We start from the raw sequence: 17,886 nt of genomic DNA, 5'->3' as shown, positions 1-17,886 counted from the left end.
AGACACAGCCCCCTACCCAGGGAGTGACCAGAGGGGCAGCACGAGACATCCCCAGAGGCAGTTGAGCAAGTCCGGTGTTCTGAAAGCCCATCTCCAGACAAGTCCTGAGAGCAAGGAGATGTCAAGAGTTTTATTGTTCTTTCGGTGATGGGGACTTAAGAGGTGTTGGGAAAGGGGTCTGAGAAAGTGACCTCATGTTAGACTTGTTTACCCCCCCCCCATTTGTGACATGCTAGTGATGTAGTGATGATGTATCAGTGATGCCCCTTGAAGTGTATTCTGGGGGAAGGAGGGAAGTTTTAAAAGAGGAGGTCACCCCTTACTCAGGGTTCTTACTCCTGGGGGGACCTGTTGCGCAACAATAAAGATCATGGTCTACTGAACTTCCTTCTTTTACTGACTGCATGGACCCACAGGGGACTTGCACTTCAATGAGCTGGGCTGTTGAGTAGTCTCTCACCCTGGAATTTTTTCCATAACAAGGTCAAAAAATAATAAAAAAGAGGTGAGTTTAAAGACAAGGCAGGAAGGTGAATCAGGACAAACATTGAGCAGCCTAGCATGTCTAAACAACACATTTAAACCTAGTTTAAGCCAAATCCAGTGTTGCTTAATTATTCTGAGGAGTGTAAATCTCCAAGGGACTGGAACTTGCCTTCAAAAAAATGAAATTTCTGGACTCCTAGAACTCTAAGACTCCGTCCCCTCCAACTGGACGCAGACTCTGACCTGCAAGAGGAAGTAATATTTGACCCTAGGCAGTGCCAAGTGATTTGAATATATGAAGCCTCCAATTTCTCATTTAACACATGTTTGAACAAACACTAAAATGCATATTTATTTTGGCCACATCCCAGCCATGCCCATTAAAACCCAAAGTCAATAGTCTGAAGAAGCATTGATAACATCAGTGTCAAGAGGCTCTCTTAAGAATTTCACAGCAACCTTCTGGATCAGAGCAGAGGTCCATCTCCTTGTCCAGAATCCTGTTCTCTCCGTTGCCAACCAGGTGCCCATGGGAAGTCCACCAGAAGGAGAGGAGCGAAACAGCGCTCTTGCTATTTGCGGTTCCCAGCAATTGGCCTTCAGAGGAGGAAGAACCTTCGATGGATGCAGCCATCGAAGGCCTTAGTTGCCGTCTGGCACTCAACTGCCATAGATCACAGAGTGTGGTGGTCATGTCAGGGCTCAGGAAATCCCACACTGACTGCGTCCAATACAGTGGTACCTCGGGATGCGAACGGGATCTGTTCTGGAGCCCCGTTCACATCCTGAACAGAACGCAAGATGCGACGGCGTGTCTGTGCATGCACGGGTTCCGTTACTTCCGGGTTGCCATGGAGCGCAACGCGCTCAACCCGAAGCACATTCAACTAAAGGCATTACTGTACATGTACTCACTTTAGCATCCACCTGCTCTCAAAGTGCAACAAGGATATATTGCTAAACTCAAAGCAGATCCTCTGGTGATAAGGCAATGCAAATTCCCCCTCTTGACAGAGATGTAGAAACCACACAAGCCGTGTGAGAAGACGGATGTAAACAGTGGATCTTGATAGCCAAATTCCCCCCTTCCTGATTGGCTGGGTTGTTCTGAGTCAAACAGGAACTGCCTGTTTGAAAGGGGATAAAACCAGGAGGGACAGGACTCAGCTGTGTCAGTTTCAAGAGAAAAACCTGGGCTTGCCAAGCCACCAAGAAGGACAACAGGCGCTGATCCCAAGAAAGAGAGCCAAGGTAAGTCTGGGAAATCCATTGGATGTGAGCCTTGAAGCCTAGAACATGCCTAGAAGTCTTGACCCTGAATGGGCAGATCTGAAATGGCATTGTTATTGTTCAGGGCTTATATAGGACTGTCAGGAATCTTTGGAGGATGACCGTTCTCTTGCCCAACGTGGTCCTTGATTGACCTGAATGCCTCTTCAGCACTCCTGGCTGCAAGCAAAGCCCTCTGAGGCTGCTAAGGGGGGCCAGACCCCCATGGCTCCTGCAGGCGGCTGTCCCTCACTGCCATCTCCACTCTGCCCTTGCAGGATGCTCCCCTCCTGGACTTGGCTGCTGGCCCTGGTGCTCCTGGCAGGCCAAGCGGCGGCCCAGAGCTGCAAGCCAGAACTGCAAGCTATTGGTAAGACATGGGGGACGCAAGGGCTAGTCTATGGGTCAAAGCAACACTTTGGAGTTTTATTACAAGCAAGCATGAGACAGACTTTATTAAGTAAACAAATAGGATTCCGTTTCAGTCTGTTGGCCCTGCTGTTTTTGGACAGAGAGACCCTGGGTCAGCCTCATAAGATCATATAACTGTAGAGTTGAAAGGCACTGCGGGGTCATCTAGTCCAACCCCCTGCATTGCAGGAATCTCAACTAAAGCACCCAGGACAGGTGGCCACCCAACCTCAGCTTTAAAATCTCCAAGGAAGGAGAGTCCACCCCCTTTCGTGGGAGCCTGTTCCGCTGCCGAACAGCTCTTACTGTCAGAAAGCTTTTCCAAATGTTTAGTAGGACTCTCCTTTCTTGTAACATAAGGCCATCAGTTCAAGTCCTACCCTCCAGAGCAGGGGAAAACAAGCTTGCACCATCTTCCAGGTGACAGCTCTTGAGATATTTGCAGATGGCTCTCATATCTCCTCTCAGGCTCCTCTTTTCCAGGCTAAACATATTCAACTCCTTCAACCGTTCCTCATAAGGCTTGGTTTCCAGACCCTTGACCATCTTGGTTGCCCTCCTCTGTACACCTTCCAGCTTCTCAACATCCTCCTTAAATTATGGTGGCCAGAATTGGACACAGTATTCCAAGGCACAAGAGAGTGGAACGATTACTTCCCTTGATCTGGACCTTAGACTTCTATTGATGTAGCCTAGAATAGCTTTCACTTTTTTTTGCTTCTGCATCACTCGTGTTAAGTTGTGGTCCACCAAGACCCCTAGATCCTTATCACAGGCACTGCTAGTAAGCGAGTGCAATTCAATAGAAAGTCTAGTTTTGTTCTGTAAGCACCTCCTCATTTCTCTGAGCTTCTGTGCGGACCTGGGGCTTCCTTCTCTCAAGTAGGGCACATGGCTGCAGTGTAATTAAGAAATGCTACCACATCAGTGGTACTGTATTCTTTAGTGTCACTGCTCGTTCTGAGCATGAAAGAAATATAAATTTTAAAATAATAATGAGCCTGCTGTTGCCTTCCTGTCCTGCTTGGGGGCTTCCCAGAAGTATTTGAGTGGCCACTGCGAGAGCCGGTGCTGGATGAGACGGGCTGATCTCTTATTGCATTATTATTTGTCCTTGTCCCCATCTTCTTTCTGTCCTTCTCTGACTCCAGCTCACAACCTGGCCAGAGGCCGCCCAACCTGTCAGTCCTCCACCTACCCCCACGAGACTATTGGAACAGCAAGCAAAGCCGTGGATGGGAACTGCGATGGGGACTGGTATAAAACGGGCACCTGCACCCACACGCAGCTGGACACGGAGCCCTGGTGGCACGTGGACTTGGGCCAGCAGTACGCCATCTCTGCTGTGGTGGTGAAGAACCGTGGGGACTTCCAGGGTGAGAGACTCCAGGGAGCTGAGATCCGCGTGGGAGACTCTGTGGCTGACCATGGCAAGTTCAACCCCCTGTAAGTTCCAGTTGCCTCTTCCCAAAATCTCCTTCCAGAAATCTCCCTTCTTGTAACTTGGAGTCCTTGGTTCAGGTCCTCCACTCCTAGGAGAAAACAAGCTTGCTCCATCTTCCAGGTGACAGCTCTTGAGATATTTGGAGATGGCTCTCATATTTCCCTTTCTAGGCTAAAGATACCCAATTCCATCAACCGTTCCTCATTAAGACTTGGTTCCCAGACTCTTGGCCATCTTGGTCGCCCTCCTCTACACAGGTCCCAGCAAACACGATGTGTGCAGTTTTAATTCTACCAACGTTTAAGGGGGGGGGGTTGGTAATGATTGCTTCCCCATGTGTTTTGCAGTTCTTCTTTTTATCTGTAAGCCTGTCATGGTCCGTTTCACGGGCGATCGAGGTCAGGGCAGGGGACGTCGGGACCGAGGGCAAGATGGAGGGGTGTGAGCAGGAATGGGGGTCCGGAAGCCAGGAGTCAGGAACCAAGAGTCCGAGGGTAAGAGAGTCAAGAAGCCGAGGGTCCGAGGGTCAAGAAGCAAGGAGTCAAGGAGTCAAACGCAGCAAGATAGGGAACGTGTTGCTGTGGCAAAGAGCTGAAGGGAAAATGCTGACCTTATATCCCTTCCCTGCTCTTGCCACGAGATGCTGTGAGTTACAAATCGGCCTCACCTGTGTGGCTGCGCCTTGCCTCTCCAGAACAAACTTAGGAAGGCCCCAGTCCTGCAAAGTCCTATTGGTCACAGGGTCTGGCTCCTGCGCATACAGCTGACAAAGCCATTCTGAGTCCCATCAGGGGAAAAGACAGGCCATAAATAAAAACACCCACCCCACCCCAATCCCTCCTTCTCATTCACTCTTTGTCCACAGAAGATCCCACTTCCTGAATCAAGACTTTCCTTGGTCTCCTCTCCTCTGCCCGACCTCTTCAGCGCATCTCCAATTCACTTTGCTTCTCCCTCCTCTGTGAAGTTGCACTTTCGTTAGCCAAAGCTCTGCTCCACCATCAGCTCCTCACCCCCTTGACCCCTGCGGCCCCCTCCTCCTGGGTCCTCCTCAGACTCCATCTGGCCGCCTCCTGTCTACTCTCTTCAGCCAGAAGCCACTGGCCACCAGGCGCTGCCCTTCCTTCAATCCCTCCACTTGGAGATCCGCTAGATGCCCCTTGCCCTGCCTTGGCACAGCCATCTGGCCCCTCAGTCTTTGTGAAGACCTGGGCATGCAGTGGGCCCTGAAAACAACGCCAGCGGTTAATAATGAAAATTGGGGAGTGTGGGCAGCCACCTTTGGGCAATAGGAATGGGAGGGGCTGACATTTGGGGGTCCTTTCACATACAGCTTTGAGATTTTTCCCTTTAAAATCTAAAGCGGCATAGAAACAAAACGTATGAATAGATGTATGAATATCCCCATAGACTGAGCTGTTTTGAATTCACCTCCACTTTCTCTCTCCAGCTGTGGGACCATCACAGACACCAGCCTTGGCTCCGTCAGCACCTTGTATTGCAATTGGCTCAAGGGCCGCTATGTCAGCATCCACATCCCGGGAAGGGCCGAATACTTGACCTTGTGCGAGGTGGAGGTCTATGGCATCAAGGCAGAAGACCAGTGCTAGGGATCAGCAGTCTCTGCGTGTGTGTGTTGGGGGGTGAGGAAATAAAAAATTATTCTCCGGTAAACTTCCTCTGAATTGGCTTGTTTTGTCTCTCCTGCATCCCTCCCTGTGAGAGAGAGAGATAAACTTTATTCGCATTAGCCAATGGGCAGGGCAACATGAAGCAAGCAATATATACAAATAAAAAGACAGCAATGGGTAAAAAGGTCAATCAAATGACCAAGATTATCGTTCAGATCCTCCCTGCGAGAGATGCTGTCCTTTGGCCTGGCGCACAGAACAGGCCATCTGCCATCTAAGGATGACCCACAAGTCTTCATTAGACCCACACTCCGGCCTTGGGATTTCATCCCAGAGAGGAAAGGTTCAAATCATAGGATTGTAGAGTTGGAAGAGACCCTAATCCAAGTCCCGGCAATGCGGGAATCTCAGCTGAAGCATCCTTGAAAGATGGCCACCCAGCCTCTGCTTAAAAACCTCCAAGGAAGGGGAGACTGTTCCAAAGTCAAGCTGGGCATAATGTTGGGGGCTTTTCAGCTGAGAAAAAGAAGGGGGACATAATAAGAGGCGTGTGAAATTATATATAGCACAGAGAAAGTGGATAGGGAAAAGATTTTCTTCCTTTGTTCTTAGCCAAAGCCCTCAAGAAAAGAAGGGATTTCTTGACAGTTAACCTGTGGAACTCCCTCCCACTTGAGGCTGTAATGGCCACCAGCTTTCAGAGAGGATTAGGCAAATGCGTGGAGGATTAGAAGGCTATCACTGGCTCCAAACATCATGGCTGGTGCCTTGGAATAATGGGAATCGCAGCTGGCAATTCCAGGGGAGTTTCTGCCCAGGGGAAATTCTGCCAAGCAAAGCCTGGGAAAAAAAGCCAAAGTCTCTGAGATCAGGGCAGTTGCAGAGGCCAGAAGAGAGCAACTCAGAGAAGGAGGGGTCCCTTTGGCACAAGGGGGGCAGAGAGCAAGGGTGGCGACTATAGTGATGGGGGACTCAGATGGAGTTCCGACCCCTTCCACACCCCACAGGCTGTGCACCCCAGGGAGCTGTGCCCCCCCACCTTGGACTCCTGAGCCTTCCCCCCCCCCACCAGGGCAGGCAGCACCAACCCCCCCAACATATCCCAGGGACTCTAAACCCCACGAAGCTGCTTTGCTGCCACCTGGTGGAGTCACTCGGCTGCTGCCAGCCTTGCCTGCTACCTCCTCGATAGCAGCGTAAGAGCCTGCAGGATCAGGCCAGCGTCCTCTTCCCCCGGTGCCAGCGGGAAAGCCGAAAGCCTGGGATGACCCCCCACCCCTTATGTTTTGACACCCGACTGTGTTGTGCTCAAGGTGGGAGGGGCCACAGCCCAAAAGACAGGCCGGTGGGCTCAGGGAAAGTCCCTGGCCCCTCCAGCTAGAGCAGGCCTAGACATAGGCTCAGGAGGTTCAGAACAGGAGAATGGCCTGCTATTCCTTTTCCCGCAGTGGCCAACCAGAGAGCAGCACATGAGCGCAAGAGCAACTCTTCCCTCCCCTGGTTTCCAACCACCCGGATTCAGAATCCTTCCCACTTCAACATTAGAGGGCTCTTCACCCATTCCCAACCTGCGGAGCACTCTAAGATCTAAGGTTTCAGCTTAGATCTTATATACTGTATTTTTCGCTCTATAGGACACATATTCCCCTCCAAAAATTGAGGGGAAATGTGTGTGCGTCCTATGGAGTGAATGCTGGCTCCTTGGCTTCAGCGATAGCAATGCGAAGCCGCCGAAGTGCAAAGGGAGCGCTCCCTCCGCGCTTCGGAGGCTTCGCATTACTTTCACTGAAGCCTGGAGAGCGAGAGGCGTCGGTGCGCACCAACCCCTCTCGCTCTCCAGGCTTCAGGGATAGCCAGGAACTCGTGCTGCGCTCCAAAGGCTCCGGGTTCCTTTTGCTGAAGCCGGGAGAGCAAGACTCTCCTGGCTTCAGCAGAGAGGGACAGCTGCGCAGTGCCCCTTCAGCGAAGCAGCAGGAGAAATGGAAGGGGCTCCGTTTCTCCTGCTGCTTCGCTGAAGGGGCGCTGAGCAGAGAGGGGGAGAATTTTTTTTCTTGTTCTCCCCTTCTAAAACAAGGTGCGTCCTATGGTCGGGTGCGTCCTATAGAGCGAAAAATACAGTATTACTTGTTTCCCTTGTGGCAGGCGTTTCAAGCATCTGGATTCCATTGTTTTCATGGTGTTTTGATTTTAGGGCACTTTTGATTTAAAAAAGCCATCCACTCCACTTCTTTTCCTAACCACAACAGTAACACAAAGTTGTTTGAGAGTGTTGTCTTACATATACACCTTGACTCTTCCTTCTTTCAAAGTCAATAAGGGCCCATCAATTAACCTCTTCCTGATGGGTCCTAAACTTCTACCAAGGTTCATGATAACAGCTTTAGGAAATTGTGTGTTGGGGTGCAGAGAGAGATAATCTTCAGTGTTAACCCTTCCCTGCACTATCATCAGATGTGGGGTGCAATTAGGAGTTCTGGTCCTGAATAGTGAAGAATAATGCACACAGGTGGGATTTCTACATCCATGTCATCAAAGAGCAGAATTCTCTGGCCTCCCTCGTTCTGTGACTTGTTCTCTTTGTGAGGGATCCCTGACAAATAGGACTTGCAGTCTCCACAAGGCGTCACTTGGCCTCCTCTATGGCTCTGGCAAAATCACAGACCCCCTTGGTTCTGACGAACAAACTGGAGAGACAAAAGAAGGCTGCTCAAAGGATATTTATTGGACAACCGATTCCATCAGTTCTGCCCGTGCCCCTTTCCACGCGACGCGTGGCTGCTTATTCCAAAGGCACATCCTCCACCTTTGTCCCATAAACTTCCACCTCACACAAGGTCAGGATAGCTGGCTCTCCCGGGTGGTTCACGCTCACATAGCGACCCTTCATCCCCTGGCAATTGATGGTGCTGATGGAGCCACGATTATAATCTGTAATCTTCCCACAGCTGCAGAGGGAAAAGGGAGGTCAGCCTTGCGGTGGAAGCAATTCAGAATGACTCCATCTATTTCCATGGCCTGTAGCAGAATCTGCCCGGGATTCCTAAAGCACTCCCTGATGGTACTCTCTGGACTTGGCCATGCAGGTAGGAACAGAACCTCAGATTCCACCCCACACGGTCCATCTCGGAGGATCGCATGGTCAGTGTTGTTGTATGACAGGATAGCTAATCTGTGGACCTCTGGATATTGTTGGGCTCTAGTCCCATCAACCATCATGGCCGATTGTTATGGATGATGGGAGCTGTAGTCCAACAACGTCTAGAATCCTGTTTGCAACCAGAGGTACCACTGTGTGTGTGTGTGTGTGTATATATATATATATATATATATATATATATATATATATAATAGAAGTTAACTAATCCAGAGCGCAGGGACACTGGTGGCGCTGTGGGTAAAACCTCTGCGCCTAGGACTTGCCGATCGTATGGCGGCGGTTTGAATCCCCGCGGCGGGGTGAGCTCCCGTCGTTCGGTCCCAGCTCCTGCCCACCTAGCAGTTCGAAAGCACCCTTAAGTGCGAGTAGATAAATAGGTACCGCTCCGGCGGGAAGGTAAACGGTGTTTCCATGTGCTGCGCTGGTGCTGGCTCGCCAGAGCAGCTTTGTCACGCTGGCCACGTGACCCGGAAGTGTCTTCGGACAGCGCTGGCCCCTGGCCTCTTAAGCGAGATGGGCGCGCAACCCCAGAGTCGGACACGACTGGCCCGTACGGGCAGGGGTACCTTTACCTTTACCTTTTAATCCAGAGCAAGTGATCTTGAGGATGTCTCCCAAGATGTAGTTGCTGAGGAGAAAGTGGTGAGAGTGGGGAGGGGAGAGGCAACTGGAACTTACAGGGGGTTGGTCTTGCCATGGTCAGCCACGGAGTCTCCCACACGGATCTGGGCTCCCAGGAGTCTACTGCCGCAGCAGTCCTCACGGTTCTTCACCACCACGGTGGAGATGGAATACTGCTCCCCCAGGTCCACATACCACCACGGTGCATCTTCAGAGTTGGTGTGGGTGCAGGAGCCATGGAAGAAGAGCCCATCAGAGTTCCCATCGACAGCTTTGGCGGCTGACGGATCTCTTGGATGGGGGTAAGTGGAGGACTGACAGGCTGGGCGGCCTCTGGCCAAGTTGACAGCTGGAGCAACAGGTTGATGGAAAGCAGATGGGGAGAAGTAAGAACACAAGAAGAGCCCTGACGCAGCAGGATCAGGCCAAAAGGGCCCATCCTGTTCTCCCAGTTGCCACCCAGATGCTTCTACTTTTCCTTCATATTAAGAACTAGCAGTTAACCTACAGATAACAGCAGTGCCAATAAGCCAGGAATAAATGCCATTCTGTTTTACAAAATTTATATTGCATTTGCCAGTAAAACTCCCCACTAAATAATCAATAATTCTGGCAATTCGTGGGTGACCAGTTTCCAGGTGCAGAATTCATCAGCTCTGGATGGGGTTGTGATGAGGAACAGAGTTTGGGGAAATTCCTCAATGCATCTTTCTTCCTGGAGCCTCATATGACCTCTGTGGCATGAAGAACCCATTATCACCTTAGGCTGCTCCATCAACTGTGCCCTTTCTCAGACAGGGATAGCTGGGCCGCTGTGATTCATGCATTGGGGATGTCACAACTGGGCTACTGTAATGGGTCCCATGTGGGCCTTCCCTTGATGTTGGTCCAGAACCTGCAACTGGTGCAGAATATTTCAACCAGGTCCGCATGACACTTGTGCTGAGGGAACTGCCAGTCACCTGCCAGGCTATGTTCAGGGTCTTGTTTCTTTCCCCCCCCAAATTTTTTTATTGACTTTCAACATTTAAAACATCCCATAAACACATACAAACATAAAAACAATCAACAAAGAAAACACAACAATAAACTAAACACACATAAAAAAGATTATTTCTTCTAATACCCAACTTCTTCACATTAATTGGTGACTTCCTCAAATCCCCTCTAACTGAATTTCATTATATCACTTTTATAGCAGTTCTCCAAATATATTTCTAATAATATTAACTCCTTTCATTTACAAACTTCTTCTCCTTTACTATTATTACAATCTTTAATACTTACTAAGACCTATTCTTATTCTACCCCTAAGCCTATTTGATACTTCCAAGAATTTTCTATTTATCTTGCACCACAATATTTAGCTAAGTATACTTTAAATTTCTTCCAGTCTTCTTGTGTCTCCTCTTCTTTCTGGTTGCGGATATGTTCAAGGTCTTGTTTCTAACATTCAAAGACCTAAATATCTCTGGGCCAGGTAACCCAAACATCCACAGACGTGAAGGATCTCTCAGATCAAGTGTCACCAACCATTTTGGACCAGTGGCTACATTTTGCTGTGGATGCCAATTATGCCCTGGTAGGGGAGTGGAGATTACATAACGCAAAATGATAAAGAGTATAATTATTGCTGCTTCTCCCCGTGCTCTCAGGCAACCTTCTGTTTACTTTCTGCTCTCCCCTTGGAGGGAACAGTCTGGGCCCTATAGCTTGACACAGGGGGAAATTTCACTGTCCCATCATGGCTTGTCAGCTGATGGTTCAAGACTCGGTTCACCCTTCAGGCTTTGCAATGGATCACGGGAAAATATCACACACCCCTACCCATTAAGTAAGAGGACGCCCAGCTCTACCTCTCTTTCAGATCAGAACCAGTGAAGGCGGTGAAGGTCCTGTGTGAGTGTCTAGAGGCAGTTGGAGGATGGATGGCGGCTAACATATTGAGGTTGAATCCTGACAAGTCAGGACAGGAGGCGGGTGGGTGTGGAGGACTCCCTGGTCCTGAATGGGGTAACTGTGCCCCTGAAGGACCAGGTGCGCAGCCTGGGAGTCATTTTGGACTCACAGCTGTCCATGGAGGCACAGGTCAACTCTGTGTCCAGGGCAGCTGTTTACCAGCTCCATCTGGTACACAGGATGAGACCTTCCCTGCCTGCAGACTGTCTCACCAGAGTGGTGCATGCTCTGGTTATCCTCCGCTTGGACTACTGCAATGCGCTCTACATGGGGCTACCTTTGAAGGTGACCCGGAAGCTACAATTAATCCAGAACACAGCAGTGAGACTGGTGACTGGGAGCGGCTGCCGAGACCAGATAACACTGGCTTGAAAGACCTACATTGGCTCCCAGGACGTTTCTGAGCACAATTCAAAGCCTTGGTGCTAACCTTTAAAGCCCTAAATGGCCTCAGCCCAGTATACCTGAAGGAGCGTCTCCATCCCCATCGTTCTGCCCAGACACTGAAGTCCAGCTCCGAGGGCCTTCTGGCGGGTCCCTCCCTGTGAGAAGCCAAGATGTCAAAGAGAACAACAACTACCAGACTTTTAGACGAAATCTGAAGGCAGCCCTGTTTAGGGAAACTTTTAATGTTTACATTACTTTATTTTAATATTGCGTTGGAAGCTGCCCAGAGTGGCTGGGGAAGCCCAGCCAGATGGGCGGGGTATAAATAATATATTATTATTATTATTATTATTATTATTATTATTATTATTATTATTATTATTCACCATCACAAAGCAGCTTATAAGCTACTGGTTTGGGCAGGAATAAGAGTGATCACAGGGAGGGGAACCATTTAGCTTCGCCCACAGACCAGCCCCACTTTCCCCTTCCTCTCCCCAGGTCTTACTAGAATGTTGCACATCAGAATCACAGCTCTCGGTCACCCAAAATCCGGCCAGGAGCACCAGGGCCAGCAGCCAAGTCCGAGCGAGGATCATCCTGCAAGGGGAAGAACAGAAGGCAGTGAGCGAGGAGCCCGTAATGGAGCCATGGGGGGCGGGGAGCTCCCCTTTAGCACCATTGCAGGGCTTGGGTGATAGCTAAGAGTCCTGAATTCACAATCTGTGGCTAGGCTGGCTGTAGGAAATGTCCTTCTCTAAAGTGCTGGAGATCCCTGACAGTCAGTTAACAGACTTAAAAAAATACTAATACAGCTTTAGATCTACCCAATAAGGATCAGGGCCTACTTTTTTATGGAGAGGGTAGGGTAGGAAGTTCTAGACCTCAAAGATCACATCCAGTGGGTTTTCTCGACTTACCTTGCCTCTCTTTCTCAGGGTCTGCAGAAGCGTCTGTTGCTCTTGGTGGGAGAGGAGACACAGGTTCTTCTCCCCAAGCTGGGACTGAGACTTCCCTGCTTCCAGAGGAGTCCTGCACCTCCAGGTTTTATCCCCTTCCCAATGGACAGCGCTTGCCTGACGTGGCTCAACTTGGCCAATCAGAAAGATGGTGACACCAGGATCTAGGGATCAAGATCAAGTTTTGACATCCTTCATCTGAGTAGGGTCTGAGAAGGCTTGTGTGGTTTCTGACTCTCTCCCAAGAGGAAATAACGGCACCTCCTTGGCAGGCGATGATTTTAGAAGAAGACATCCTCATTCCATTTATCCCATTTAGAGATCAGGTGGGTGCCAAACTGAGCGCTGATACTGGCAGGTCCCAACCTATAATGGTTCTAGGGGTTGCTCGTGCGTAAGCCGGTGCCAACACCTGGCTGGGTTACCTGAGTGAACCTTTTCTGTCCAGACAGCCACTCACCCGTGGCTGTCTCAATCGCTGGCAGAATCCGTCAGTGGGCGTTTCTTGAACTTCTTCCAGCAAAGAAGCTCTTTGACGCCTAGTCTCCTCCTACTCTCCCTGCGTGGAAGCCTTCTGCGCAAGGAGGGCGTAGGCAGCGGAGGACCCTTACGCTCCCCGCTGGTCCCCGGCAAGGAGTCCTGGGACCACCTCGCCGATTCCCCCATCTGCCCCCCTTCTCCACTGGTGCTACGCTGATTCTCTTCCCCAGAAGATGGGCTGCCTCTCCCCATCCCGGGACACTCTCTGGAATCCCTCTGGAGCTTGCTCTCTCCCTCCGGCACTGATGGCAGTTCCCTGACACAACCACATCAGCTAAGCTCCAAAATGAACACTTTGTGGTCGGCCTTGTGGAAGCAGAATGAGTTGTTTTGAACTTCTACCACTCCATGTTTCACCTCCATGTTCTCTTGGCAGTTGCATCAGCATCACAAACACCAGCCTTGGATCCATCACTACCTTATACTGTAAATGGCTCTAGGGCTGCTCTGAGAGACTCCATCCACATCCCTGGACTGGCTAAGTGCTGTCTCACGGTGTGCATAGGACCAAGAGACATGGCTGGCGAGGGAGCTGCTGCAGTGCTCTGCAACACCTGTGCCATGCTTGTCTTCCTGGCTGGAAATGCGCACAAGTACGCGGGTGGCACTGTGGCTTAAACCACAGAGCCTAGGACTTGCCAATCAGAAGGTCGGCGGTTCGAATCCCTGTGACGGGGTGAGCTCCCGTTGCTCGGTCCCTGCTCCTGCCAACCTAGCAGTTCGAAAGCACGTCAAAGTGCAAGTAGATAAATAGGTACTGCTCCGGCGGGAAGGTAAACGACATTTCCGTGCGCTGCTCTGGTTCGCCAGAAGCGGCTTAGTCCTGTTGGCCACATAACCCGGAAGCTGTACGCCGGCTCCCTCGGCCAGTAAAGCGAGATGAGCGCTGCAACCCCAGAGTTGGCCACGACTGGACCTAATGGTCAGGGGTCCCTTTACACCTGCAGTGAGTGTGATCTAGCTGCGTTGCTGAAAGAGAATGTAGGACAATGTGAAGTCTGCACACTTCAAGCTATTGGGCAAGATGAGGTATTTCTCAACAGAGCAGAGTGCACTGTCCTTAAACAGTGTGAGGGTGAGGGGGGTCTGTAGGGAGAAGGAATATCTCCCAGTGCTGGGGACAAGTCCCTGGAGGAACATGACGCACACAGAAGCAGGACTCTCTGGAGTCATACAGATTTTAAAACGATCAAAAACCTTTTTAAAAATAATTAAAATTTCCTCACAGTAAGGCTGACTTTTCTGCTTCAATGCCTGAAATATACTCGGTGTCGAGAGTGGATTTCATGCTCTTTATTCAGCTCATAGTGGTGAGGAGGAATGGAAGTTCCCCCGAAATGTCTGCTTTATATACATTATTTACACAATGGGCTGCACGTGATTGGCTAATTCCGGGACTCTCCTGTAGGCCAATCAGGTTGCAGATTCACTTCCACCTGGAGCTGGATTGGGTGGCTCCTGTGGACCAATCAGACTGCTGCATTCTGAATCCTATTGTTCTAGGACCAATCAGACTGCTGCCTTTTGGATCCTATTCAGCTCAGTACATAACAATGCCCATGCTCTGTAGCATTTCTGCAACAGTAGATTTTCCTACTCCAAAGATCAAGGTTGCCTTACAGCAGCAAAGACCGCTCTTTCCCACAGCCGTCCTCTCTCTCTGGAGGTGGGGTCTCACCTCCTCTGCGAAACACTTGGTTTGTTCTTCTTGAAGAACATACATTTAAAGAAGATTGGGAAACATTTATTGAACATATGGAAAGGAATTGTATACAGCTGAAAACCCTGGCAGCATTAATATAAATTCAACAGTGTAAATAAGTTATGTCGGATGCAATAATAATGGAATACTGAATGGTATAGTTTTTTAAATAAAATATGCAGGGATTTATGATATGTAAAATGAACCACGGAAAGAGATTGCAGTCGCTAACAGTCACCAACAGGTTTACCGTACCCACTGAGTCAATCACCCATCTCCTACTACCCTTCTGAGAAATACCCCATCCCACCTTCCCACTACAGTGGTACCTCGGGTTAAGAACTTAATTCGTTCCGGAGGTCTGTTCTTAACCTGAAACTGTTCTTAACCTGGAGCACCACTTTAGCTAATGGGGCCTCCCGCTGCCACACCACCGGAGCACAATTTCTGTTCTCATCTTGAAGCAAAGTTCTTAACCTGAGGTACTATTTCTGGGTTAGCAGAGTCTGTAACCTGAAGCGTATGTAACCTGAAGCGTATTTAACCTGAAGCATGTGTAACCCGAGGTACCACTGTATATATAAGGGTCTGGCGACTTCTGCTTCAGTGTATCTGAAGAAGTGTGCATGCAAACGAAAGCTTATACAAGAACAAACTTAGTTGGTCTCTAAGGTGCTACTGGACAATTTTTTTAAAAAAAAATTCAACTGTGTCAGACCAACATGGCTACCTACCTGAATCTAGAATCATGGAAAGAGAAGAATGGAAGTCATTGAGTATTTTTAAATTGTAAAACAGAAAATTTAATAAAAATCATATATATATATAAAACACTTGGTTTGATACTATGTTGTGTATTTTTGTGTTTTTATATTGTAACTACCTTGTGATCCTCAGTTGAAGGGCAATATAGAAATTTTAATCATTATCATCAAAATGCTGTTGGTCTGTGGGGGAAATTCCATCACCACAGATCCTCATTCCACAGCCACAGAATTTTGCATGTTTCCTCACCCAAACACCATGGAAACTGGGCTTTGGTCCTGTACGGGAACCATGAACTCAGCCTCTGAAATTAGGGTCCGACAGCCTGAAGAATTCTAAGATGGTGGGAGGGCTGAGGTTAAAGACAAGCAGGGAGGCGAATTCGAAGAGCCGTTGAACAGCCTGGCATGTCAACACTACCCGTGTAAGCCTTGTTCAATTCAGATTTGGACTTGCTGAATTACCATGCAATTGTCATTCTCCAAAGAGCTGGAGGTCCTCATGGATTTGTAACATGCCCTCAAGAACAAAAAACTCAGTTTCTGAACTCTTTGAACTCTGGGACCTACACCTACACCTACACCCCACCCCCATCTCCAACTGGGTTGCTGGCTCCCTCCCACAGGAGGAAATAACATTCCTCTCTAGCAGGTGCCAAAAGAAAGACTTCAAATTATCAGTCAATGCATGTTTGGAACAAGCAAATCCTAAAATGAGTGTTTATTTTGGCTGTGTCCCTTGCCCATTAAGCTCCAGAGTCAACAGTCTTGTGGAGGGAGCGTGGATGTGCTTTGGTGATGCAGTCATAGGTGGGGAGGGACTGAGACCAGTATGAGGTCAAGAGGCTCTCTTAAGAACTTCAGATGAACCTTCTGGATCCAACCAGAGTCCAGAATCCTGTTCTCTCAATGGCCAACCAGATGCCCGTGGGAAGCCCACAAGGCGCAGGGCAGTGCAAAAGAGCTCTCGCTACTTGTGATGCCCAAGAAATTGGCATTCAGAGGTAGATCATCTATGACAGAGGAGGAAGAACAGAGCCATCTTGGCCAGTAAGCATTGACGCCTTAGCTGCCCTCTGGCACTCCACTTACATAGGTCATTGTTGTTGTTTAGTCGTTTAGTCGTGTCCGTCTCTTCGTGACCCCCTGGACCAGAGCACGCCAGGCCCTCCTGTCTTCCACTGCCTCCCGCACTTTGGTCAAACTCATGTTTGTAGCTTTGAGAACATTGTCCCACCATCTCGTCCTCTGTCGTCCCCTTCTCCTTGTGCCCTCCATCTTTCCCAGCATCAGGGACTTTTCCAGGGAGTTCTCTTCTCATGAGGTGGCCAAAGTCTTGGAGCCTCGGCTTCAGGATCTGTCCTTCCAGTGAGCACTCAGGGCTGATTTCTTTCAGAATGGAGAGGTTTGATCTTCTTGCAGTCCATGGGACTCTCAAGAGTCTCCTCTAGCACCAGAATTCAAAAGCATCCATTCTTCGGCGATCAGCCTTCTTTATGGTCCAGCTCTCACTTCCATACATCACTACTGGGAAAACCAGAGCTTGAACTATACGGACCTTTGTAGGCAACAAAGGAGAATAATACTTTATTATAAAGTGAACAGACATTGGCATTGCCCTTGGGAACATCGCCCGGCTGTGGGGCATGGAGGCCGCTTCCTGCAAGGCCCTTTCCACCAGAAGAATCATAGAATCATAGAGTTGGAAGAGACCACAAGGGCCATCAAGTCCAGCCCCCTGCCAAGCAGGAAACACCATCAGAGCACTCCTGACATATGGTTGTCAAGCCTCTGCTTAAAGACCTCCAAAGAAGGAGACTCCACCACACTCCTTGGCAGCAAATTCCACTGTCAAACAGCTCTTACTGTCAGGAAGTTCTTCCTAATGTTTAGGTGGAATCTTCTTTCTTGTAGTTTGGATCCATTGCTCCGTGTCCGCTTCTCTGGAGCAGCAGAAAACAACCTTTCTCCCTCCTCTATGTGACATCCTTTTGGAGCCTCAGCTTCAGGATCTGTCCTTCCAGGGACACTCAGGGCTGATTTCCTTCAGAATGGAGAGGTTTGATCTTCTTGCAGTCCATGGGACTCTCAAGAGTCTCCTCCAGCACCAGAATTCAAAAGCATCAATTCTTCGGCCATCAGCCTTCTTTATGGTCCAGCTCTCGCTTCCATACATCACTACTGGAAAAACCAGAGCTCTGCCTCGCCGTGGCGAAGGGGCTTGAATATCTCAGAGAAGCTATGAACTCTGCCGTGCAGGGCCACCCAAGATAGACAGGTCATAGTGGAGAGTTTTGACTAAACGTGATCCACCTGGAGCAGGAACTGGCAAGCCACTCCAGTATCCCTGCCAAGAAAACTCCATGGACAAAGACATAGGTCATAGATACCGGTAATTCTGACAGAAGAGAGTGGGAATGGTTGCTGTTATTGTTGGCCTCTGTCAGTCTCAAGAGACAAAGGAGTGAGTCTCTGGAGGTGAAGTCAAACCATTGCATCAGGAGCACCAAACTGACCTCCTCAGGGTGCAAGCCTGGGCAGTGTATGGAGGTCCCA

General features: G+C 49.4%; 3 protein-coding genes across 3 annotated transcripts in view; 1 reads left to right on the top strand and 2 right to left on the bottom strand.

The window, feature by feature from the left end:
• Window positions 1-17,886, bottom strand: part of LOC310766252 (fucolectin-like) — a 152,494-nt gene that overhangs the window by 114,111 nt on the left and 20,497 nt on the right. The gene's annotated exons all lie outside the window — the stretch shown is intronic.
• Window positions 1,654-5,284, top strand: LOC310766253 (fucolectin-like). The gene is made up of 4 exons (XM_083622359.1): window positions 1,654-1,737; window positions 2,034-2,125; window positions 3,318-3,612; window positions 5,061-5,284. The coding sequence occupies exons 2-4, from the start codon at window positions 2,035-2,037 to the stop codon at window positions 5,218-5,220; spliced, it is 546 nt and encodes a 181-aa protein (XP_083478485.1). The 5' UTR covers window positions 1,654-1,737; window position 2,034; the 3' UTR covers window positions 5,221-5,284.
• LOC310766242 (fucolectin-like) lies at window positions 7,944-12,409 on the bottom strand. Its single transcript, XM_083622341.1, has 5 exons — window positions 12,286-12,409; window positions 11,874-11,965; window positions 11,443-11,520; window positions 9,077-9,380; window positions 7,944-8,186 (listed from the first exon to the last, which is right to left on the bottom strand). Exons 2-5 carry the CDS (start codon window positions 11,962-11,964, stop codon window positions 8,021-8,023), a joined length of 639 nt encoding a protein of 212 aa, XP_083478467.1. The 5' UTR covers window position 11,965; window positions 12,286-12,409; the 3' UTR covers window positions 7,944-8,020.

This window comes from Podarcis filfolensis (genome assembly GCF_964270895.1).
Source record: "Podarcis filfolensis genome assembly, chromosome: 7".
NCBI lineage: Eukaryota > Metazoa > Chordata > Lepidosauria > Squamata > Lacertidae > Podarcis > Podarcis filfolensis.
The sequence above is the reverse complement of the archived record's forward strand: the minus strand, read 5'-3'. Positions and strand labels throughout refer to the sequence as shown.

Bases quoted from the DNA above. Each gene is read 5' to 3' on its own strand.
- LOC310766242 (XM_083622341.1), bottom strand. From the start codon at position 11,964: ATGATCCTCGCTCGGACTTGGCTGCTGGCCCTGGTGCTCCTGGCCGGA. The intron at 9,381-11,442 runs GTATACTGGGCT...CTTTCCATCAAC, and splicing joins GGATGGAGACGCTCCTTCAG to CTGTTGCTCCAGCTGTCAAC. The intron at 8,187-9,076 runs GTAAGTTCCAGT...TTCCCTCTGCAG, and splicing joins CATGGCAAGACCAACCCCCT to CTGTGGGAAGATTACAGATT.
- LOC310766253 (XM_083622359.1), top strand. From the start codon at position 2,035: ATGCTCCCCTCCTGGACTTGGCTGCTGGCCCTGGTGCTCCTGGCAGGC. The intron at 2,126-3,317 runs GTAAGACATGGG...CTCTGACTCCAG, and splicing joins GCCAGAACTGCAAGCTATTG to CTCACAACCTGGCCAGAGGC. The intron at 3,613-5,060 runs GTAAGTTCCAGT...TTCTCTCTCCAG, and splicing joins CATGGCAAGTTCAACCCCCT to CTGTGGGACCATCACAGACA.